General features: G+C 43.4%; 1 protein-coding gene and 1 long non-coding RNA gene across 2 annotated transcripts; one reads left to right on the top strand and one right to left on the bottom strand.

Annotated features, from left to right (window-relative positions):
• The first annotated feature begins 11 nt into the window (after positions 1 to 11).
• Positions 12 to 23,997, top strand: LOC309598212. Its single transcript, XR_014230005.1, has 7 exons — positions 12 to 106; positions 3,868 to 3,953; positions 5,810 to 5,979; positions 10,417 to 10,468; positions 21,999 to 22,106; positions 23,156 to 23,260; positions 23,840 to 23,997. It is a non-coding gene; the product is annotated as an uncharacterized lncRNA (long non-coding RNA).
• On the bottom strand, positions 21,031 to 24,605 carry IFT22 (intraflagellar transport 22). Its single transcript, XM_082328556.1, has 5 exons — positions 24,550 to 24,605; positions 24,116 to 24,195; positions 23,896 to 23,985; positions 23,032 to 23,234; positions 21,031 to 22,098 (listed from the first exon to the last, which is right to left on the bottom strand). The coding sequence occupies exons 1-5, from the start codon at positions 24,586 to 24,588 to the stop codon at positions 21,950 to 21,952; spliced, it is 561 nt and encodes a 186-aa protein (XP_082184682.1). The 5' UTR covers positions 24,589 to 24,605; the 3' UTR covers positions 21,031 to 21,949.
• Positions 24,606 to 25,618: the final 1,013 nt, after the last annotated feature.

A 25,618-nucleotide genomic window follows, 5' to 3' on the forward strand; every position in this document is an offset into this window, starting at 1 on the left:
AGCTGCCGGCCTGGGCCTCCGCCTCCTCCGCCTCATCCTGACAGCGGCCGCCGCCGGCGGGAGGAGGAGGAGGAGGAGGAGGAGGAGCGCCGCGCAGGCGCCCACGGTGAGACCACGGGACCGGCTGCCGCCACCGGGGCTGGGAGGGCCGGGGCCGCGCTGGCGGGGACGGGGGCAGGGTGGCTTCTCCCGGGCCGGCTGCCGCCGCCCGGCCCCATGCTGAGGTGCTTTGTCAGCCTGCGGCCGGGAGGGGAGGCAGAGCCGGCCCCGGCCGGGGCCGAGGCCTCCGCCCGTGACGGGCAGGGCCGGGGCGGCGGCGGGCTGACGGAGGGGCCGGTGGGGCTGAAGGCGCCCGACGGGGTTCCCGCCGCCCCGGGTGCGCCTGAGGGCCCGGTCGTGGCGCGGGCAAGGCCGGGCGGTGCTGAGCCGCCGCCTGCCCCCTCCGCCCGGCCTGTCCCCACGGCCTCGGCCTCGCCTGCGGGCCCGAGTGGTCTCCCGGGCCGCGGCAAGGCCTTGCCCCCGGGCATCCCGGGCCGGGGAGACGTCCCTGGGTCTGCTTGCAGTTAGGCTAGCCTAAAAGTATCGTTACCTTTTATTATTAAGCGAATTGGTTAAGGTGACACCAACAAAATCCTATTCTGCTGTATGATCTAGGGAGGGAGGCAGGTGTGACCAGGATGGATGGTGGAAGAAGCCTGTCCAGCCACGGGGTCTCTTCCCCACCACACATGGTGCGTGTCGGTATTGGTGGAGAAGGGCGTAAAACATAGATTTACATCCTCTGGGCACGTGTAAAACCAGAGAAAGCAGTGTTGGAGTAGATAGGAAGATACCAAGTCCTGTTAAGGGCAGGATCTTTTACAGCTTACCTTTCTTGTAGCTTGCATGCCCTAAAAATCAGTCATTTTTAAACTGGGTCCCACAGGACTTCACCCTTCCCCTCACTTGTTGCCACAGTCTATCAGGCCTTGCTATCAAAATAGGTGGTATGGCAAGACATGGGATTCTGCATTTCATACTAAATTTTTGCTCTGTTAAACCAAATACAAACTTGAAATAGGGAGTCTTTGAAAATTAATCCTTTGCATTTTGCCTGTTTTGATAAATTGAGGTAAATCTTCTCAGTCTTTGCTGTTGTAAAAAGCAGGTTTAAAGTGAAGACTTAACTTTTCAGTGTTCCCAACTTGAGGCATTTAGAGCTTTCTTTTCATAGGTATTTGGAGAACCCAGAGCTGCAGATTGCTCACAGAATTGCTGGCTTAGTGACAAAATGATCAAAGGACTAAGTATCTATCACTTGAGGTACATTTCCAAATTTCTTAGCTCCTGCTTAGGCTCTTTTAGAAGTAGCTGGATATTATAAGCATTCAACACATAAATCCTTTTGAAAATCTAGTCCTAACCATGGGAACTGAGCTCTTGAAACTCTGTCCTCGTGTGTTCATATGGGCACCCCAAACCACCCATATTAGCAGCTGCTTTCATCTTGTTCATGTCAAGGCAAAACTCCCATATGTCTTGATTGGTCCGGGATCAAACCCTTATGCATCACTCCTGCTGCAAACAGAAAGTAAGATAATATCAAGCTTGATACCTCTTGTACCTACAAGCGCTTATTAAGGGATGAATATCATATCCCTTCCATCACTTCCATCATCAAAATATTGACTATTGAAACTGCAACATTTCAAAATCTGCATCAGAACTCCTGAGCTTACATATTAAATGGGATTTATACAGTAGTTTGAAGAATAGGAAAACTCTCAAAGGGCTCGTATTTGTTCCTTTCTTTCTTGTTCTCCAATCTAAAGCTGTACTAGCTTTATAGGTATGGTTCATACTTAATCTTTCCTTCTTTTTCTGGACAGCAATTGGACTTGACAGAGGCAAAGGTTTATGTAGTATCTATTCACAATGTCTTTGAACCTGGAACAAACAGGTAACTTCCTATGTGCCTCCCAAAATGTCCCATTTAATTCTAATCACTTGTAGATCTTACAGCCTTGATCTTAAAGGATTTTTCCAACATGACTCAACTAAACCTTAAGTTTAAGTTTAACAGTGGTTTGCAGTCATAGAAACAGTTTTATTGCAGTGGCAGAACCAGCAGAGACCAAAAGTCCTGAATTCCAATCCCTGTGTTGTAAATGTTGGACAAGCGCAGTATTAATGGATCAGTGAGATGTGGGTCAGATCTAGAGAGCTGCAGGTGAGCAGAGACTATTTCTGGAATAAGCTTCTCCAGAAATAATAGTGCTCCTAGAATCCCATGCATTTTTATCAAATATATTTGGCCTCGGAGTCTAACGTGGGCATTTTCAGCATCAGCACCAGAAGCAGCAGACACACGTTAATGGAAGATCCATCTTCCTGGAGGGTGTGTGCTGCATTAGTACAAGCTGGAGGAGTAGCTGTCACCTTGCACTCTGCCTGAAATTTAATCATGCAGGCTTACTGAAAAAGATAAGTTTGCAGCTTTTGTTTAAACAGCAACATCCAGTGACAAGCGGTAAGTGTGTGCACTCGGTGGTTGTCTGTAGACCAGAAGTAAACTGAGGGGGGCTGTGGTTAGTTGGTTGCAAAGAGCATAGTGAAGTAATTTACCTAACACATCTAGGAGAGAAGTACTTTCTTTTTGCCTGAGGAAAATAAAATAAACAAGTAGCCGAAGAGCTAATTAAATCTGTTTTCCTAATAGATCTGTCTTGTGGTTGACTGACTTCAGTGCTTATGAATACCCAAGTTCCAAATGAAACTTTTCCTACTTTTTTTTTTGAGGATGTAGAAAGATTTTTCTCTTTGTGTGTCTTTGCTTTTTCTTTTTGGTTTTTTTTTTTTTTTTTTTTTTGCCTTTAATTGGGGCACTTTAACCTCAACTAAAGCATTTATTTTCATTAGACTTTGGAGAATGTAATGATCGCTGTCTTTATCTGCGAAACTAGTCCCAGATCCTAAGTCTGGTTGAGTTACCCTGGCTCCATGTCAGAACAAGACCCAATTACATACATTGTCCTACCACTTGCAGCAAAGTACGCAGCTTTGGGGGAAGTCACTGCACACTCCAGCAAGTCCCTTGATGTGGATGATCAGAGGGCCAGGGCTGTGATCAGACCGATGAAGAGTATGATCACAAAAGCTTTGTATTCATAGAAGTGAGGCTAATGAAATACGAAGATAATCCCTTTAGTTTTGAAAGGTACAAAGTACTTGTTTTATATAACAGCTAAGCCGATTCTACAAAGAACAGTCTCTTTAAAAAGATAAACTAAAGTTCTGGACTTGGAAGGCCAAGTCTACATCTGGTGTGAATTCAGTGGAAACAGACTGATGTGTGGGAAATGAGAAGCTGGCCTGTAGCACAGAATCAAAATGGAGATCAAAAAGACCTTCTGAAGTGTGCTGTTTCCCATTTATGTTGCTTTAATGGCCTACTGGCCACAGAGGAGTTTGATTCCGTGGTGCCCCATGTGGTAGGAGTATGCAGTGAATTACAGGCCCTGCTCCCCAGCGTAGCTCATCTCATAAACCACCCACTGTTTAATTCAGGTCATCCCAGAAAGCTGAGTAACAAGGTAGATTTGGGAAGTGGCTTTGTGGGTTGCCAAGACTAGACTCCACTGCACTCATAGAGGAAGAAAATTGCAAAACTGAGGACCCTCAGCAAATAGGAGAACTAATTTCAAGAGCAACGGCTCATCTATCCTAGATGAGTCTACCTGTAGGTGTTACACAGTGAAGATTTTGGTAACATCTCCTTCATTGGACAAACCATGAAATGACATTGTCTTTAGATGAATGCAACAAGAATGACTTGAATGTGGACAGTAAGCTATATGACCAGAAAAAATTGTGTGTTCTTAACTCCAGGTGAAGCCCAGGGAAATAGAAGTTGCACACCTCTTGAAGGAGCGACTCAGCTGCTCACGACAGCAAGCCTTGGGTTCATTCAAAAGGCAAGTAACGGACTTGTCCTTCTAGCGAAAGAGAAGAGGAAAACCAGAATTTATTGCTTGCGCTTTATATATTTCTAGGTGTGCCAGAGTTTGTCTACTGTTTTTCTTACTTTTTATTGTTTAAAATAGAAAAGTGTTCAGAGTTTCCTAACGTTTAAACATTTATTTTCCTTTTGTTGAGATTGATGTGTCATTAGCACTAAGTATTAGTTCTGCAGATATGAGGGTTTGTAGGCTTTGGTCCTTTCTTTTTAATGCAAAGCTTTTCGAGAAAATTTACATTCATCTAAGTATTACCATAAAGAGGTTGGTTAAAAATCCCAAACCAGTCATGCTCTTTGCTTCGAAAGTTATTCTGGAATGCAAGGAATTCAGTCTGGAACAATTACATTATTTGCAATGGTAACTTCTTAGCGAACCCTGGAATAGTTTATGTGGTTAAAAACCTTTTCAAGAGCAATTGAAAAATTATGTTATCCCGTCTATTGTTTAAAGGATTCCACATGGTACAGTTCTTTGAATATATGGGAAGCAAATGAAGCCAAAAATGAAAATTTGGCAGGAAAAAATCAAAGTGCTTGCATTGGCCCTAAATCTAGATATATGCACATTAATGATCTCATTTGAAAGATGTCTATATTAAGATTTGAAAGCACTCTGGGTTCCCAAGGGGCAAGCTCATTCAATATTGTGATCTACCATGAAACAAAACAATTTTTCTTACTGCAAAATAACCAAGGAATCAGAAACTCATTCTATATGCATAACAAAGGACACATTAAGAGCACAGTCTTTTGGGTAACCTTGCTCAGCAATACTTCATTAGAATTGGCATTGCAGGGAGGCACAAAACCAACGCTGCTTTGTACTTACACGCTGCTTCATTGGAACATCTAAAAATATGCCCTAAGCCATTCAGACTCACTATACCTGTATTAACAAAGTTACCTGCACCTGTCTACAGACACACAGAGAAGGATGCAAGGGGGTGCAGCAAATACTTTGGCAAACCTTCCCGTAGCGGTTTAAACTGCTAGTGCCCTATGGCCTGCTCTGCCTTTGTGTTAGAGAGAACTGTTGTAGTGAAGCAGAGAGTGTGGAGTGTAGGATTGTGCTGAGCCATGCAGTGTTTAGCCTTAGCCCAAATCCGCCTTCATCAGTGATTTAAGCAGAGATGCTGGACTTGGTATTGCAGTAGTTGAAGTGTGGATGCACACAGTCCTCCTGCCAGCTCTGTTATTGTAGCAGGATTTTATAATAGAGAGCGGGCACCAGCAAGGCCCATGTCAGTCACCACACATTCATCAGACCTCACCCAGCAAAGCCCAACGTGATCCAGCAGCAGGGACAACAAGGGTAATGGGACCCCCGGGAGAACTCTCTTGTTTTTCACTCTGTTCATGAGATTATACTTTTCTTTAAAAAAACCAAAAATAACAATAGGGGGTTCTGCTTTTTTGGGCTGTTTCGCATGTAAGTATCACATGTAGTAGTATTTTTCAAAACAACAGACCGTGTTAGCAGTAGCATCTCATGCATTCAGCTTCCTAATCTTGAGAAGACCAGTTCATTAACATCAGTAAAGTGAATCACGTCAGATCTGCAGGACTGGGCCATTTATCCCATTTTCTTCCTCTGAGGCATAAGCAGATCAGATATCCCATAAATTCTAATGATTGCAATGCCCACTTGCCAAGAGAAGGAGGGAGTGTTGGAAGTACCGTAAAATTCATTGTCCCATGTGTGTCGTATTAAATGGTGTAGCCAAAAGATTTCCATGTTGAGACTTCAACAGCAGTGCTCATTTTGGAGTGTTTTGTTAATCCAACTGTTAACTCTCAGTATGTACCTTTCAGAACTGTCTTTGGAGATCCTTAGAAGAACGTGATACTCAAGAAGACTGAGCAGTCTTTGTATAGACAATGGACGAGGCAGCTGAAGAGATGCCATAGGATTTCAGAGGATCACCAAACCTTTGCAAATCCTTCAGCTGAACAAGCCCACCCTTCTGAACAGTTTAATCCAGGTAGGATTGCTGGAAGCTCCAAAAGCGTAGCTCAAGGCCCTCCTCCAGGTGGGACTCTTCAGTGATTCCTGAGCCTTTTCTGGGGCTCTGCCTGTATGTCCAGAGGTGGACCACCCCAAGTACTTGTTAATCCAAGTTTAAATCCCACATCTCAGGTCAGTGGGTAGACCCAGCTAGTCCAACTGTTTCTTATCAATGCCATCCCATCCTTATGAGTCCTTTTATTCCCTATTTTCCCTGACTTCTCCTAGGTGTTAGCATGGTCTCTCTCTTTGCCTCTTTATTTTACTGGAGTGCCTTTTCCAGAGCTATGTCTCTTAGATGCAGACATACAAAATATTTTGTACTTCTATGGCACCTTTCACTGGAGAAAGAGCCTTTTAGTAGAGCCAGAGGAGAAGAAATTATCTCAGATTTACAGGCTGGGAAGAGCCAGAGAGATAGCCTGATTTGCCTGGGGATACCCAAAAGTCAGCAATAGGGAGGGAAAAAAACAAACATGTATCTCCTATCTCCCTGTAGCTTTTTTTGCCATAAAGTATATTTCCTTTGCTTATTCATCACACCTTTAAAAATATCAAAGAGCTTCTGACCTCCTTTGAAAAATAGCTGAAGACAAACATCTGTTGTAAAGTGAATATTTCTTAGCAGGAAAAATGGACTCATTTTCTATAGAATCTCAGTTTGATTCTCTCAAAAATGCTTGCTGCTGAGATAAGCTTTCCTGCCTTACTCTTTCGCCATTCATGCAGCATTAAGAAGCTTCCTTCTCCTCTGAGACCACAGGAGGTTTCACATTACGTTGCTAACCTCCTTCAGATCATCTCCTCCATGCACAATCCGAGTTACATTTACATGCAGACATAATGTCATTCAGCCTGCTTTATGACACTTAGATCTCTTTTGTTGCTATGGGGAACATTGATAAGGAACCAATTAGCAAATAAAATATTTGAGGAGGAATGTGAAAGCCACTACTTGGTGGATTTGTGTGTAATAGGCAGTGACATTTTATTTGGCATTTGTCCTTACACTGTTCTTCCACTGCAGCTTCAGGCTACATTCTGTGTAGTCAAAACATGCTCTTCCCACAGGATTTAGAGGCTTAGACATGTAACTCTATCTGACCCTGGGGAATTTTTACAGTTCTCATGAGAAGAGGCAGTTTGCTTGCTTTGAAAGTGCTTTTCCCAGCATGAAAGTGCAAAGAGCACCCTCCAGTGTCTAATGAGAGTAAATACAGAAAAACTCAATGGCATTGATAAAAAGGCATCTCTGCCCATCTCATAGTCAAGCTACATCTGGTGGGGCACATGATGATCTAAATAAAAAGAGGCTACAGTCAGTTTTAGAAGGAACTTCTAAGGGAAGACTGGAAAGTTGTCAACCTTTCAGGAAGACATGAGACGACCTGGAAGATCACATCTTTTAAAGGAGAGCTGTATTCTGAGTTGGAATTACTGATGATTGAGGGAGCAAAAGACACAAGCAGGAGGAAGTGGAGGGGGCAGTAGATGGGGCTGGTCAAGAAAAGTATGCAAATTAAATCCATGAAGGGAAGGAGCTACGGCAGAGAGAAAAAATCAGGCCGGATCCTTATCCTGTAATCCTTCCCCTTTGCAGAGTGGAATCGGCAAAAAGAGGCTAGGAAGTTGCACTGGTGACTGAGAAAATAAGGGAGAAGTGGCTTCAGCTGCCAGTGCCCCGTCTCCACAGCCTTGTATTGCTTGGCAAATGTACGTAGTCCTGGATTTCAAGAAGGAAAATGGTTTGGAAAAAGATTTTGCACAGAAGTGTGCAATAAGTAGTAATTCTTATGTATGGCTACAGGCTTTTGTGGGCTAGAGAGAAGAAACTAATAGGAGAACAAGGAGTCCATGAGGCTAAAAATGGGCACAGGCAAAAATTAATATTATCTGAAAAGAAGTGATACCCAAACAGATGTCCAAGAAAAAGCACGCAGCTTTTCCATGGACGAGTGGTTGTGCAACAATCTGTTGAAACTCTAGGTAAACAAGGAAAGAGGAATGTCTGGTATATTAGGAACAAGATACTTATTAATCAAAGATTCAGAGTGCTCCAGTTTAGCACAATGTTTGTAGTAACATATCGCTAATATATCCTCCCTAAAATCAGACTTCAGGCTGTCATAAGTTAGAAATGCTGTAATCCAAGACCACTCCTCTGTTGTGTTCAGTGTTCCCAGGAACAATTTAGCATGTGCTTGCTCTTACTCTTTTTATATTGGACTTGCAGAGCAGAACTCACTTCTTTGATTAATATTAAGCAGTGTTTTGTTTGTGCCCTGTGGCAGAAGTGCCCAGATGGAGTGGTTTGAATACTGAAAACATGAGAAGCATTTAATGTTCTGTGGAGCTCTGTTAAAGTTGTCTGAATAGAACATCTGGTATCAAATCTTTGGATAAATAACTTTCTGCAAGTATTTGGACCTGCTCTGGGTCTGTGCTTTGTTCCAGCTTTACATTCCCTTTCTTGCTTCCCTGTTTCTAGAGCCAGTAGAGGATGGTTTATTGCCTGGTGCAACCCATTAAAGTCCCTTTGTTGGGGCTTGGCAATTAGTTGAGCAGAAAGAGTATAAAAATCACTTTGGCATCTGTGGGGTCGAAATGGCAACACTGACTAAAGATCTCCCTGAAAGGCTTTTTATCTGTCCTCAAGGTGATGGAGAAAGAAGAAAGAGCGGTCATCCAGAGACTTAGGGAAGATATTCCCTGATCCATCTGTGGAGCGTAACCCTGTTGGAGAGTTTTTGTCTGTATAAAACATCTCTGCCCCCCATAGAGACCTCGTGTGGATACATCCATGCAAGACCTCCCTGCCAGGGGAAGTGAATGGTATCCCACTGCTCAGCACTGACAGATCCCACTGCCAGTCCTGCTTTATGTGCAAGAAAAAGTCCTGCAGAGTTGAAGAGTGCAAAGGGGAAATGGGAGCTGTTGTCATGCTGTATGACTGATACCATACAACAGAGGGAAGTGCCCGTACTTGAGAGATCCACAGCCACAGCCTTCCAAATCACATGCCACTGCTGGGCACAGTGAGGAAGGGCAGGCTCACATGTTTTTCACTTCAGTAACTTGAGAGAGCAGAGGCGCGTCAAGGGCTGATGCATATGGACCACCTAATTTAGAGGTGTTTGAGATTAACTCCTTTCACTTTAGGAAGTGTTTCAGCTAAGAAAGGCTGAGCACACAGAGCTCCCATTACCCTTCCTGGGACTTAGGACACTTGGCTCCACTCTTGGGCAGACTTTTCAGATGAGTGGTGGTGTGAATTGCCCAAATTTACCTGTGCAGAGGCTCTGACTCCTGGAGCTATGACCAAAGCCACGAAAGAGCATCAAATGGGAATTCCTAAGTTGCATTCAGAATATAGTGAAGCAACTGTTTTACGTGTTGTAACCAAGAAAAACGTCTCACAATGTAACGTTTTATGCTGTTGAGGAAATAAGATATTTTGAGTTATATTCCTGTGGTGCATTGACCCTGGCTGGATGCCAGGTGCCCACCAAAGCCACTCTATCACTCCCCTCCTCACCTGGACAGGGGAGAGAAAATACAAAGAAAGGCTCTTGGGTCAAGATAAGGACAGGGAGAGATCACTCAACAATTACTGTCAAGGGGAAAACAGACCCAACGTGGGGAAATTAATTTATTACCAATCAAATCAGAGTAAGGTAATGAGAAAATAAAAAATCTTAAAACACCTTCCCTCCACCCCTCTCTTCTTCCCGGGATTAACTTCACTCCCAATTTTCTCTACCTCCTCCCCCCTGGCAGCGCACGGGGATGGGGAATGGGGGTTGGGGTCAGTTCATCCCATGCTGTCTCTGCCGCTCCTTCCTCCCCAGGGGAGGACTCCTCACACTCTGCCCCTGCTCCAGCGTGGGGTCCCTCCCAGGGCAGACAGTCCTCCATGAACCTCTCCAATGTGAGTCCTTCCCACGGGCTGCAGTTCTTCACGCACTGCTCCAGCGTGGGTCCCTTCCATGGGTGCAGTCCTTCAGGAACAGACTGCTCCAGCATGGGTCCCCTGCGGGGTCACAAGCCCTGCCAGCAAACCTGCTCCAGCCTGGGCTCCTCTCTCCATGGGTCCACAGGTCCTGCCAGGAGCCTGCTCCAGCACGGGCTTCCCATGGGGTCACAGCCTTTTTTTTCCCCCCTTCTTAAATATGTTATCTCAGAGGCACTACCACCATTGCTGATGGGCTCGGCCTTGGCCAGTGCAGGTCCATCTTGGAGCCGGCTGGCGTTGGCTCTGTTGGACATGGGGGAAGCTTCTGGCAGCTTCTCACAGAAGCCACCCCTGGTAGCCCTGCCACTACCAAAACCTTGCCACGCAAACCCAATACAATTCATCTGAGATGTCTTGCTATGTATAAAGGGCTGATTTCTTTCTCTTTTGTCTTGTTTTCAGGCTTGATACATCAAGCAAACTTCAGTGGAGTTATTCTTGCCTCACACCAATGGTAAGAGGAAAGAGAAGCAAGTTATTCATGTTTAATGCTATTTTATGCCAGATGTTTTGCTGGTAGAAATCCACAGCTCTGCAGGCACCAGTTTCTTCGGGATCTGGAATGTCTGGCCCAATTTCTTTCTCCATTCTGGATGGTCTGTGAAGGAAACTGCTTTATTTTGCAATATTGAATATTCATGCTGGGGAGTTACAAGCAAAAACAAAATAATGAGAGGCAGGGTCTCTAATAAACTTCCTGTCACATGAGGCTCTGGTTCTGTTGAAGCAGATGTGGTTGCTGACTTGTTTCCAAAATGTTGTTGAGTGGTGATTAGATTCTGTCATACTGATGTTATCTGTCTGTGATCTCATTCAATACAAGTAGTTCTGCAAACAGTGAAATCTTTTTTCCTGTAGATTTGTATCTTGGATTGTGTTTCGGCATGGGTTCTCTGATGTTTAATGGGGATTGAGTTCATTTTAGCCTATTTCGTCAATGACGGATGAATAATCTGTCTTCGCTACTTGGCCATCTACTTTCGTAAGGCTTGCAGGAATTAAATGTCTCAAGTATGTCAAATCTGAGTGGGAATTATGAACCAGTTCCAAAGTTATTTGGGGCCAAGTCATGTAAACAAACATGAACACGAGTCTCACTTTCTTACAAAAGCAAAAGGTAAGAATCAATTTTTTAATATTTTGTCCTTGTATATTACCTGCTTGATTCTATTCTGTTTATTTGTGATCAGTCATATAAGATATGCTTTATTTGTAAAGCTGTATGAAATACGGGATTTTTTTTGCCACATTCAATGCATATTAAAACATCATTAATTTATACTTGTTATGGGCCACACAAGAGATTACATTCTTTTTTTATTGTCCTTGCTTGAGCATGGGAAAGAGGTGACATGCATTTTAACTTACATGTTTGCACAGGCAAGTGCAGAGGAAGAACAGATTGTTTTTCCTTTAGAATTAGACCTCACCAGTTCTGGTTTGGAGAGGAAGAAAGGAAACCTAGCATTGAAAATTACCTTTTGGGTTGCTGAGTCCAGTCTTCTGCTTCTGCAGTGAGTCAATTCCCAATCTTTTTCATAAATAGATGGTGCTATTCAAAAACATGCTCTTTCCTCCTTGTTGTCTCTCCTGTCCTCCAAGTTTCCTACTTTATTTGGGTGTTTGCTCCAGAATTTCCATCTTTTGATAGGAAGAAACCTTCTAATTTCCATGGTCAGTTTATGCATGCTTGTTCTTGTTCCAGGAACGTCTCTTAGGTTGCTTAGTTCTTTTCTACACCATCTAACTAAACTGAGACTGTGCACGTGCTCTGCTGTGCCAAGTCCAGTAAAGGAGGCAGGAGTTAGTCTTCATAGCCAGCCCTTCACTTATTTCCCTCATACTTCAGCTGTTCAGAGCAAATTCTTCATGCATTTTTCATGATACATCACACTAAGGAAAGAGAAAGTTCCTGTGGATCGTAGATCATTTGAGGAACTGGTCAAGTGAGAAGGGTGGTGGGAAGGTTGCCAGCAGTCTCAGTTCACTGGCTATAGGAGGAGGATCTGTGTGCAACAGATCAGCCTAAGGGAGTCATATGAAAATTAAGGGTACCATGAAAAAAAGTGAGGAAATCATAGCCATTTTAGCTTGTTTGTACTAAATAAGAGGCCTGAAGTCTTTCCCTGTTCCTTCTATGTTGATCTTTCTAATGTTGCTAACATGCAGTCAAGGCTTCATGTGGTTTGACAGGGGTTTCTTGGGGCCTGACCTGGGAAACTGTAAGCTTCCTCGAGTTCCATGTGAAGGGTCAGGGTTCTGTACCTTCAGCAAAGCTAACTTTTCTTTCATGTCCTTCTCAGTGACAATAAAAGTCCATCTTGATTTTATTCATTTTACTTGTATAACACGTCTAATTAACCTTATCATCATCTCTCTGATTAATAACCCTACTAGCCGTTCAAACTCTCTGCTTATTTTTTACATTGGAAATGTAACTTTTGCTTCCTCTAGATTAAGAAATGGTTATATGGCTATTACAAATTGTCAGCAGGATTTAAGAAAAAAGCTTTAAAAAAATCACAGTTGCTTCTTTCAAACCTCCTTGACACCTATCCAATTTTCTGCTTACATTTTGAGAACAATCCTGTAAGTAAGACAACTCTGGAAGTCTCTCTCATTGTCTATTTAATCTTCTGCAAGGTTAGTTTAGTTTGCTTAATGTAAATGAACAATTAATTTAAAAATGAAAAGCACAAATAGGGAGAGCAATAATTCAAGAGGCAGAAGAAATAGATGAGACAAGAAGGTAAGAATTAGATCAGACAAAATTTGATGTGTTCAGCTTCACTTGTACCAATGTAAAAGGTGGCATCTGTTTATGGTTGAAGAGGAGCTATCATGTGGAAACAGAACAAGAGCTAGAGATCAGGGTTCACTCATCTTCTGTTGCAAAGTAGCCAGATTTCTTCATGATATTTGATAATGGCCGATTAAGCCCTTGAATCTGACTTGGATCTCTGAAAGGTCCCAAGAAAGACGGCAATGGAAATTTTAAACCCAAATTTTGTGACTGCGGTTGTTGTTGCTGTGGAGCTTTTCCTTTAGGAGCCCTTCTCAGCTGGAACCAGTGTCTGTGTTATGAAGCGACCCCACACGTCAGTGCTAAGCAGCCATGCTTGGATGCTGGGTGCAGAGGCCTGCTTCCGATTCTTTAGACATGAGTGATTTCTGAACAATGCTCATCCTGGTCCCCAAGAAAACATATTGGCAGCCAAACATAACTGGAGTGGAATCTGGCTAAACTCATCATCTTCCACGTTGGTCCCCGTCCTCCTCTGAGCCTCACCCTGTGCCAGGAGTCTGCAAGGGTGTGTGTAGCAGGCAGCCATCACCCAGGAATCTCCCCTGTGCCTGGCAGATTGGGAGGGATCTTTCCTGTTTTCTGTCCCCTTTCAGGACTGACAAAAGGAAGCCAGACACAGGCTGGAACTTGTGCCAAAGTCTTCCAAGTCTTTGTTAACTGGCAGGATGGTGGATATTGGCCAGTGCTGTCTGGGTATAAAAGAAAAAGGAAATCAGATGGAGTCTCAAGAGTCTAACAGGAACTGCAAATGGTTGGGGATGAATGTCCCGACTTTAATTTTTGTTGGAATATTAAACTTTAACAAATGATGTAACAAAGAGCAATCCACAGCCACATAGCATATGCTCATATCACCAGAACAGAAGCACACACACATTCCTGCTCACCACACACGTGCTGTTAGTGATCTCTTTGCCAGGTTGTTCCACCTTCATACTTAACTTTGATTGTTAGCCTGGCTATAAGAATATACTGTCTACCTGTGTGTCAGCTTTTCTATCTCACCTGTCCCTTCTTAAGTCATTGACCATTTTCAACTACATCTGACAGAATGAGAGAAGTCTCAAAGTTATGAAATTCCTAAACAAATCATTACTATAGGTAGCCATATCTGTAAAGAGAATAAGGGAGGAAGACCTTTCTAAGAGGATAGAAAATCTATCTTGGGTAAATCCTTAAGACACAAGTCTGTTGGACACTGGCCTTCAACAGCACTTAGCATAAAATGTTTGTTTATCTAATACTACTAGGTTTTTCTGGGGCTGGCAAATGAATTATTTAGTAATGGAAACTGCATGTGTATCTGTTTGGCTTCTGTGGGTTCATGTTATAGAAAACTGCAGGAGCGTCTGTAGGGATCACAACTGCCCAACTTTGTGTCATAGACCCTGTGTCTTAACAGGACACAGAAATTCCCATTTAGCTGAGTAGAGGAGAGAGCACAGAGTGGCAAGTTTTAGCTTTTATTGCTAATGCTGTGTAAAATGACCTTTATGGTCTGCAGACTCAGACCTGTGCAGGTCTGTATGACCTAAGATTTATTGCACCACTGCCATATTTGTACATCTCTCTCCAGTTCCTGGATATGAAAGAAATTAAAGGTCCAAAAGTTCAGCTTTATGTTAATAGATTCAGATATACCCAATATTTAACTTCCCTGGACAAAGGAACTGGGTCAAGGGTTGGCTTGTCCTGTTACGTTGTGAAGGTGTCAGCACTGTGTGCTGCAAAGCTTCATGCAACCTTAGGGAAAAAAAAAGAAAAAAAAAAGCCAAGTGTATGCTCAATGGAAAACAGATGGAGTTTTCATTAGATATTACTTTTAATGATCTGCTTTAAAAGTAAAGATACACCATTCCGAGCAGAAGAAGGGCCTCCTAATAGCTTTGTTTAGGTCCCAGGGTCATTATCTTCGCTACAGATAGGATTGCAAGATCTTTGTATCATTAGGAGTTCCAGTCAAACTTGCCTACCATTATTAGAATTCCAAACACAGCAAAACAATTTTGGGGCCTTAACAATATTTTTCCCTAAGATGTATCTTTATTTAATGATTCAGAGTTATTATTATGGGCCTGGCAGTTGGTTGCTCGGTTTCTGGAGTATTACCATTTAACCTAGGTCAGAGTAAAAATCCTGGAATATTCATTGCAGGGCAGACCTTTTGCTTCTTTGAAGGCCTGGTTTTCAGAGTCAGCTTTGGTGTGACTTCTCCAAGTGGCCTTACTGGCTGTGAGAGGTGACCCCAACAATCTAGAAAGCCTGAAGATCCTTCCTAAAAAGATGAATCCTGCGCTGTGTGCCTGTAGGTACTAAATCAACTTTTGACAAGTAAAGAACAATGCAGTCCCAGGGTTTTAGGAATAGATGGTTGCTGCCAAACCACAATAAATGCTTTTGTCTGGAACTCATGGAGCAGTAACATAGCAATGGAGGGTGTACCCTTGTCTAGTATTCCCTCTGAGCAAATTCTCAGAGACATGTTACCAGGATTCAGATAAATTTCATGGAACTAGTAGAGAAATAGGCTTTCATTTCCTTACAAAGGGAGGAAGAGACAATGGAACTCAGCAAAACATATGGCATTTTTTTTGTTCCTGTCTGAGAGTTATGCAAGCAAAACCCAGTGCCCATCCTCAGACAGTACTCTCTAAAGTGAGACTCACGTGAGAAAATTTGTGTTACCTTTCTTCTGTTACAAGTTGACAAAATTGCTTTACTTCCTCTGCATACGTATAAATAGAACCTACGTCTTCAACTGATCTCCAGCTGGAGAGTATGAATCAGAATCCAAGCTTCTCAAAGTTCAAGGAAGTTTGGAGTTGATGTTCTGGTTCACTGTCACCTCTGTAGAAAATATCTACATAAATAAAAATACCTGCATGAATAGAAAAGAAATAAGCCTCTTGTCTTCATAAGAGAGAGACTAGAAGGATAAAGTCCAGTGACACTCTATCACAAACTATTAATTAAGCACCGTTCTGAAACCAAGTAGGTTTTTCCCACTCTGTTAGAAACCTTCTTCAATTTCAATAACAAGAGTTATTAATGACTAGTTTGTGCACATATATTATTGTGCCAAAGCTGTCTTTTAGTTTATACACAAATAGAATGTGAGCCTGAATATTAGGTTTCTCCTGCTTTTTGTCTCTTTCAGGGGAAAAAAAAAGAGCTTCAATGTAAGGTCACCTTGTATTCAAGATCAAATTATTTCCTCCTACAATTCAAGGTGGGGCAGAGAATAAGCAAAAGGAGCACATGACAAGAGAGTGCTTTATATTTAGGTTTGTGTAACTTAGTCAGCATAGTCCAGCCTTTTAGCAACAGCATCCCCACTCTGATGATTGCTCCTGTTATCTTATGTCCAGGTAAATACAGTCAGTTTTCTTTCTTTGTGATATATTTGCAGAAATCCAGCATGTGCCCTCTCTCCCTATGTTGCTAGCGTAAAAAACCCAAACACTTCTCATACAATTGTTTCTTTCTCCTTCAGCCACTCAGGTGGCCCTTTTCTGATTCAGTGTAGCTTTCGGAGCATGGGTGACCAAACCTGTGCACCATTTGCGTAAAGCCAGTTCCATCAGGCTGGTGGTTACAAGAAGAGGTAAGAGGTTTCCAGATACTCTTGTTTGTGAAGAGGACTGATGTCCTGAGGATGAATTCTCAGCAAATTCTAAGGAGGTGCCTGTAAGAGGTATCTAGTTGTGTAAACCTCAGTCACTCACAGGGGAATCTTGTCCAAAGTGAATAACGGAAGATGGATCAATGCAAAAATGTACACCTGCACTGACAACAGGCCTGCTTCGTACATGTGAATCAACCCCCTGAACTGCCTGGAGTAGTAGCGTATGGTATCTTTTATTGACAAGTGCGATAGTGTCTCTGTGTGCATGAAGAGCGCTGACTACAGCTATGTGAGTTACTGTTAGAGTGTTTCTAGCGTCTCGGGAAAGGCAACTTCTCAGCAAGGTAAATTGATCTTTTGGGGAATCTTTGCTGCCCCACTGAAGTATTCCCCCAGTGAAGACTGGGGAAGTGATAAGAGGAAATACTCACAAGTGACCTCCAGAGCAAGGTACCCCTGTTGAAAAGTTGAGTAGTTTAAGATCTGATTTTAAGAGGTCCTGGATACCTTCTGGAAGTTGCTTCCTAAAGTGTCTGCGCATCAGCACCCTATGTATTTTAAACTGAGTATGCAAAAACACAGCATGGATGGGCACTCTTAAATGTGGTGGCCTACGTGACTTCCTCGTAGTCACTTGGCAGTTCAATAATAGAAATAGGAACATAGGGTTTCTTATGTCTATTGTGTCCATTAGAACAATACTGCTGAGAGCAACTGAGACCAAAGGCCTGGCCTTCAAAATATATGACTTGAAAGGAAAGCTGCATTTTTTTGGTAAGGTCCAAATGTATTTCATTCGGCTTTGCTGCTACTCCCAAAGTTTGGTTGTAAACAAGTATGATTTTTACCCTGGAAGCCACACATCTGGATTGCAGTGCCTGTAACTGTTTTCATCATCACAAGTAGTTATTGGCTTCATAATGTTCTGCGTGTGCAGAAAACAGCTTGTAAGAGGTAACCTGAGCAAACTCTATTTTATAATTGAAGAGCTTAAATGTCTTAAATCACCAGTCTGCAAGATAGCCACGGCCATTAACTTTCTATATATGACCCTGAAGTCTTAAAATCCTGCATTTCTAGCCCTGCAGAGTTCTGATTCTGAACTGTTCTCTGTCAAATTTCCATGCTGTTTTTCCAGATAAGTCAACTGTCCAAAGCAATGATGTACCAACTACTTTTGTGGGAGATGAGCGTGAACTTGAGTAGAGCTCACCTATAGCTATTAACCTTTTTGTAGCTATACAGCAATAAAGCTTTGAAAATAATTTCTGTACATCATAAATATAGTGATGTAAGCTGTCAGGATTATCAATGCTCAATGCCAAGTGACAAAATAATGTTGCACCTGAATAACTTATGTTTAAGTAACAGGTGGTTTTCTCACTGAACAGTTGGCGTACCCAGGAGTCTTTGGATTCTGCACTGTGGAGGCTGAATGTATTTGAATTAATTAATATTTAAAATGCTCTATGTCCCTGATTCCAGCCTCGGTTCCCCAAGCCATGACAATGCAGGTGATGGCAGAAAAGCCACTGGAACAACTAGCCAGGGAATTCCAGTATGGACAAGGAACCACAGGAAGGGACGGGGAACTCAGAGACTTCCAGTTTGTGCACAGTTCATACAAACCAGGGGTCTGGGGGCACGTGGCTGCTGACAGAATGAGAAGGGGACATGAACTGTTCACTCTGAGGGACTGAGGACACCTAGAGAAGGCTACATTTGTTTGGAGGAGCTGGCAGACTTCACTGGTTCTCTGCCTTCCCTTCCACTTCTTGGAAAGGTCATCCAAAAATCCTTTCCAAACTTCCAAGCACGGTGGTAAGGTCCTCAGTGTGGAAGGGTAAAGTTGACTGCATTTGCTGCAAATTTGCTGTTCTGCTCCTAAATTGTTCCTACTCCTGGTTAAACCTGTGGCTTGCCAACTGACTTCCGTGTAACTTGTGGCTGATTACCTCATGTCCCCACTTTCCTTTACACTTGTCTGGGCAATTCTTTTTGCTCTCCCAAGTAGAAGTATGGACAGAGCCATAGAACAGTCACTTACTGACCACATCGCTTCAAGCAAACAAATAGGACTGCGCACCCCCAACCTGAGTAACGCCGTGATGTGGTGGTGTCTGAAGCTCTGCAGCCCTGCTGACAGCACAGGGAAAGCAGGCTGTAAAGGGCAGAGTCAGAGACGTAACGTATGTTCGTCTGGCATTCTCGTACCCCTCTTCTAACAGGGTGTTTCTGTTGACCTGTTTCATAAATCATTAATAAATGATACTTCTGAATAAATACTTCCTCTATATCTTCTCCAGTACTAAGGATTAATTTTGCATGGGTCTGTGCATTTACTCTGTTCTTCAGCAGTCACAGAAATTAATCTCTTGGCCAGATTTTATGAATAATGTTCCACATTTATTACACATTATAACCTTTCTGGATGATATAAAGTCAAGTCTAAGGATCTGTCTTTGGTTCTGTCTAACAGTATTTTTCTTCTCTAATGAACAATGTGTTGCAGTATATAGATACCTGTAATTACATCCTTTTTTAGAGTTTAAAGTAAAAGATCATGATTAACATTTTATATGAAGCAAGGTGGTGAGGTGGTGAATAGGAGAGTTCATTGACTTTTCAACCCTGGAATCACCCAAACACTGGTTTACATTCCAAATAAAATATTTGGTGGGTTTCACACCAGTCTTTACCAGTGCGTATCACAATGTTGCTGTTGGGAAAAACTGAATTTATTAAGGCAGTATATTTTAAAAATTGGCTTCAGCACCACACAGCTGGCAACAAGAAAAAAATAATCTAAGGCAGCATGTAAAAAACTTGTTCTCTGGTTAGACTGTGAATTTTCCAATAACTGCCTCCAACAGACCACCCTATGACACTGATTGCAAACATATAAAGCCTGATTGTTTCAAAAGTCATATAAATAAAACGTAGATGTTGAAATGCCAACCTCCCACTATTCGCCTCCAACCTTTTCTTTTCATCTCTTACTGCTCATTTTGCTTTTGTCTTTCCTGGTGTCCTTCCTCTCACTGATGTTTTCTTTCAGTACCCCCCTCTTTTCCTCTCAGAACCAAGCGGAGCTTTTAGTTTTAATGGCAGAATAGGAGCCAGCAGACAATGAAAAGAAGCTGGGGCGGCAAATTCCGTGAGCACACCAAGCACCCAGGAACAGAACAGTGCAGGTTCTTTGTGTGTGCACACAACTCCACGTGCCGCACGCCGGGTACCAACCTGAGCAAACCGGCATATCATTGAAATAGTAATTCCCTGAAGTACGAGCCTAGCTCAGTGTGTTCTGTTATTTGTAGCCATTGGTTTTACCACTTGGAACTGTTCTAAGATCTTGTAATCTTTCACCTCCCATGCCTTTGTTTTAAATAAAAAGGGCTTAATAATCAGAGAGAAAAATACCTGGGGAAGTACAAAACACAACTGGGATGAAGAGGCTTTCAGACTCTAACAACGCGTTTGTTGATTTTGAGCATGATGATGTAGAAGTGCTTCAAGCAGTGTATGAAAACAACTGAAAAATCTTCTACCTGAAAGCAACAATAGAAGTAACTTATTTTGAGCTGCTACAGCCGATCATTGTTATACCACTACAATGAATCCCATTGAAGGGGACTGACAAGAAAGGGAGTGCTCATTTTTTGCTTTGAGACCCGCGGGCGTTTTGAGGAGGCCAGGACAAGACCTGCGCTACTGCGACAGCAGCCTGTGACGGCGCACCACACCCTGACCGCTCGCTGCTCTCACTGAAGCTTTCCAGAGGCAACCCTGGAGAAAGCCCTGATGGCACGCTGTTTGAAGGCCAGGAGAAGGATTTGTAAACAACTGAGTAGATTTTTGAGGCATTTGTTCATGGAAAACAGAATATTTGCGCAAGGATAGGTTACTCATTACTCAGAAAAGACCGAACTATGAAAACAGGAAAAACAGTAGACTAATTAACCTAGATCACTGAAAAACCCAAGCAGCTCTGACTCCCGTTGTCTTGAACTAAAATAGATCAAGTACTTCCTGTTTTATAAAATGCTTTCTGTAAGGGATGCTTACTAAAAGACAATGTTGGTGAGAGCACAAGGTTGTTTTAACAAATATACTTGTAAAACAGCTGCAGCTCAAATATAGCTGCATGGCATGAATATGCAATGAAACAAAATCTGTAAAATTGAGTGCTGTAGATCAGACATAGTTCTGACAAGCCATTGACGTCACACTTCACAAGGTGAGCTGCGGTACAAGGTGAAATGGGATGATTCTCAAGGATTTCTGCAGTTCCCAGTCCCTCTCTCCTGTAAATTATCTTTTGAAAAAAAAAGAAGTGTGTGCCAGTATGGATGCACACTTCTGTTTTTCATTTTTCATTTCTTTGGCTATTTAGGTCGGTGACAAGTTTTTGTAAATGTCTCTTGTTGGAGCTAATTAGTGTGAAATGTACTACAAATTTATCACTGTTTTCCTTACTAAAAATTAAGTCGATAAGAGTTCCACAAAACGATAATTAACTTTCCCTTTGAGAACAAAAGGGATGCATTTTAAAAATGTTTTTATTGCTTTAGTACTTGCACGTTACAAAAAAACGTCTGCCACAGCAAAACACACTAAGAACAGGGATGAGCACAAACCAACCAAATCAGAAAGTAAATTATGTATGAAATCACTTATTTCAATGCAACAGGGAGCAGTAATACAAGTTTGGAAGCGGCTTTTCCTCCTCTGGAGAATGCAGAACTTTTTTTTCTCTGTTGGAGTTCCTGACATAGGTCAAATTATTGCACTACATTGAGATTTCAGTTCTTTTCCTTCCAGAGAGACCTAAACATTGTCCCCAACAACACGTTTATTTTGTTGGAATAGAAGAAAAACCTCGTCCTGAGAAAGACTGCAACCTACTCTGTCTTGCCAAGGCAATAGCTGTGAAATGTGCTGTCTTCAGATGCTGGACAGAAAGATAAGGAGAGAGAACTTGGAACATAAAAAGGTGGATTCCACACCACGACTACTTCTCAGATCTCTGTTCCAATCAGTTTGTACTGACTTCCAAAAGCATAACTTCTCCAGGAACACAGCTAGCATGAGCACTTTGCTCAGATGCTTCAACAGAACTCCACAAATCTTATGTTCTGTCAGGCTTTCTTCTCTTAGCCCCTCTACAGAGAGGGATCCAGAAGTGAAGGGATGACCGATACCTTTATCTTTTGGTCCACACTAACATATTAAACAATACCTTCCTGTACCTCTGATGCCAAATGAAATCAAAGTGCAGCTAAAATTACCCAAATTCCTGGATGTGCAGCCATCTCTTTGGCACCACAGTGCCTCTGATGTCAGCACTTGTTTTTTTCTGGTTAAGTCATAAATTGTGCATGATTTTCTCTGAAGTGTTTATAGGCTGGCAAATTCTCATTGTGAGGACCTGTTCACAGGCTAGCATAGCTTACAAAGTGAAAATAATCCTTTTTCTTCCCTGTTCAGTATTTCTTTTAATGTTATGAGATAATGAACATTTCTTCCCTCTCTCTGCTCTCATTTATTAAGGTGATAATGCTCCTGAAATATTTCATGAATTCCATCCGAACATCTTCAGGATCTTCTTCTAAGTTGGAATGTATTAGTTTCAGCTTGTTCAGCGGCGAAGCTTTGAAGGTAAATAAAAAATAATTAGGTATATTCCTTTTATAAAAGAAATACTCACAGTGAAGCTTATGGGACAGCTCCGGCTGAAGTCAGTTGGAATTCAGTAGTATCCAATGTTTGATACCCCAGACAGATAACATATAACGTGCAGAAGAAATGCATTGTAGCTTGTTAGCATTACAAACAAGTACAACTTGTTGCTAGATTAAATTCTTCAAACATTATTATTAAAGCTTAAAGTACTGGTTTTGGTCTCACATTCAGTTAGGCAGAATCAAACAATTCAGCACTGAATTGCAATTTTACTATTGAAGTGACATGACATTCTTTAATAACTTCAAAATTATGGAATGATATGTTAAATATTCATTGATGTATTAATACTTACAATAAATATGTATTTGTTTGAACCCTGGAACAGGTTGCCCAGAGGAAGTGTGTGTTCTCATTTGTATAAACAGCCACAAATTATTTTGCAGTATATAAAGTACCTATTACTAATTTTAAGAGGAAGATGATTAGACGTTTATTTCAAAGGGCTCCTATTCTTTTGATCGATAAAGCACAGGCTTAAATGGCCTCAAACACGTCAATTAACAAAAGATAAAATTGAACGTAAGAAACAAACTACTAGTGATGATGACATACAGCTACAGACATCAGGAGTTCTAATTCCTGGCTCAGCTACATACTCACTGTGTCATCTTAGAGAAGTCAAACTTCTTGCCTTTACTTTCCCTTTTGTGAAACAGGAATATTGCTCACCTTCTAGATGACCTTTGAAATTCATTATTTCTGTTTTTGCAAAGCAGTCTAGTTTTCTTTGATTGGCAGATTTAAATGAAAAATGCAAGCCATAAGGTATGAACAATTTTAAAGATAAATAGATCAATAAAAAACTCTGAGTTACAGATTGAGTTTTCCATCTTCTTACCCAAGGACAGATTTTCTGTGTCCCCCGCACTGCCTGGCTTGTGATGTGCAACTAGGAGACACTGACTATCCAGCAGTGGCTGCTGCTGCACAAAACAAGAGTACCACATCTCAATTTCTTTCAGGTGACTGGGCAGCTCAGGATTGAAGATTATTATTACGCCGTGAGAGTCCTTCATCAGTGCTGGCCAGCACGTTTCAAACCTTGAAAAACAGGTGCATGGAAAATGGTAAGATTGATAGCTGGAAAACAGAAACATGCACTCAAACTTGCTCAAGTTTTTTTTTTCCCCTCCTCAAGAACACATTTCAGTACTTTATTGTAACATCAGTAATCTTGACAGTGATCCGTTGTATTCCAAATATTTTGACTTACCTATTATGTTAGTTGGTCCTGTGATTTGCTGACAATGTAGTATTTGGTCAAATGCTTATTTAAACTTTTTCTCTAAAAATGGATCTGTCCAGTTCTCAATTGTGTCTTTTGGAAATTAAGGCCTAAATCATATATATATGTTGTTTGAAGTCCACACACATAACTTCAAAGGGGTAAAGGCAATTCCAGAGTAGGCCTCTGTCTCCTGTACCTGTAACTTCATTCTAGGAGCTATGGACTTTGCTGTTATACTCAGTCCTTATCGAAAACAAAGTTCGGTGTCAGCTGGGATCTCGGCAGACAGTACCTAGTATCAGATGCTTTTTAACAGAAACTATAAAAAAAATATAAAGGGGTAAAGAGGCAGGAATATTCCTCGTCTCAAAAAGATCATTGGTTTTAGGCCTTATGTACGAATATTTTGTGTAAACAGAACTATTATGAATTACGTAGCCTGGAGGAAGTTCTGGAACAACAACGCTGGCTTACTTTTGATCACCACTGCAATCCCACAACTCAAATCGACACCCAGCTCCCTTGCTGTTGCCGTTGAAGTTCGGCTTCTCATACTCCAGGATCCTGTGAAAATGAGTGGATACGTGATGTGATATCATTCTACACACCACTGCAACCAGAAAGCAGGACTTTCTGAGGGGCAGACAATTGTCAAGGGGTTGATTCAGTCAGCACGCCACGAGGTTTCGCTCACCTTACACCTTGCGTCGGGCTGTAGCTGCCAATCCCTTCTATGCTCTCCGAAACAAAGTTCGCCAACACTGATTTTCCAGACTGGCAGAAAGCGGGAGTGAGAGACACCCGTAGGAATTTAATGTGCCAAAGCCACAACGAAGAGAAAAGCACGGTGTCTGCCCCGGCACCCTGCTCTCCCTCCAGCTAAGGCCCCTGTGCATGCAGGCCCGCCGCCTCCTCCCTCCCGCCCCCAGGGACCCCTCCAGCCTCCACAGCCGCATCCTCTGCACGGCGATGCCGCCGTCCCGCCACAGCGGGCCCCGCCCAAGGCAGGCCGCGGGGACTGCGGCCCTCGGGGGGCGGGCGCGGGCCTTGGGGAGGGCGGCCGAGGGGCCGGGGCGGAGGTGAACACGGCCCCGCAGACGGGCGGCGGCGGGCCCGGGGCGCGCTCACCTCTCGGGGCCCCACCAGCAGCACCTTGGCCCTCAGCATGGCGGCAGGGGCGGCTGCTTCCGCCCGCCCGTTGCCCAGCAACGCGGCCCTGCTGCCCGCGCCGGGGGGGGGGGGTTACAGGGGAAGGCGCGCTGCGATTGGCCTGGCCGCCGTCACGTGTCGGGGGGCGGTGCGCGCGCGGGGCTGGCCGCCGCCCGGCCGTCGTGAGGTGATGGCCCGCTCGGCCGGCGGGCGGCTCGCCCGGCCAGCCCGCCCGCCCGCCCCGCCGCCCCGCCCCGCTCCGCCCCGCTCCGCCCCGCCCCGCCCCGCTCCGCCCCGCTCGGCCCAGCCGCCCGCGGCAGCTGCTGTCCCTCCTCTCCTCACGCACAGCAGCGCCCGTGGCGCGGGAGATGGAGGCGGCCTCTCAGGTATCCTGGTGGTGGGTTTGCCCCGCGCCCCTCCTGACGGAGCTGGCGGTGTGGCAGCGGCGCGCTCGGGCCCTGTGCGCACCCAGGCCTCCCGCACGCTGCCCGCAGTGGGGTTTGCGGCGCCTGTACGGCCTTAAACCCTAACCAGTGTGCCCTGAGGGGACTCCCAGCTTTTGTGTCCATCGGGCGGGACTGGCAGCGGATCGTCCTGCCCGCACTGTGCGGGGGAGAGGTGTCCCCTTGGCCTGTCTGTCTTCCGGAAAGCAAGAGTCAGGCTAACAGATACTAAACACGCTTAAAAATCACACAGTGCTCATGCACCGCTCTGGTGTCCGCCACTATCTTGAGAAGTGCTGTCCTTGCCTGAAGTTTCATTGCAATTTTAACTGCAGATTCTCCTTGAATGGACGATGAAGCAAGCTCTTGAAGTTTCTTATTAAGGCTTGTTAGGGGAAACGAGGCTTTTTTAAATGGCAGCTTCTAAGAAAAAACATCTGGCAGACAGATGTGCTGTTCCAGAGCTGTTTAGTGCCCAGGTACAATAGAAGTTTTAGACAAGCTTTCAAACAGGGCCTCTAGGCGCTACCATAATGTAAATGTTTATTACTAGTGCTACTAATAAATGTGAACCAGAATTGCTCTGCTCTCACTGAGGGGGTAGA

Source organism: Platalea leucorodia, assembly GCF_965183815.1.
Source record: "Platalea leucorodia genome assembly, chromosome: 16".
NCBI classification, from domain to species: domain Eukaryota; kingdom Metazoa; phylum Chordata; class Aves; order Pelecaniformes; family Threskiornithidae; genus Platalea; species Platalea leucorodia.

Bases quoted from the DNA above. Each gene is read 5' to 3' on its own strand.
- IFT22 (XM_082328556.1), bottom strand. From the start codon at position 24,588: ATGCTGAGGGCCAAGGTGCTGCTGGTGGGGCCCCGAGAG. The intron at 24,196-24,549 runs GTGAGCGCGCCC...GCTTTCTGCCAG, and splicing joins TGCTGGTGGGGCCCCGAGAG to TCTGGAAAATCAGTGTTGGC. The intron at 23,986-24,115 runs GTGAGCGAAACC...TCATTTTCACAG, and splicing joins AGCCCGACGCAAGGTGTAAG to GATCCTGGAGTATGAGAAGC.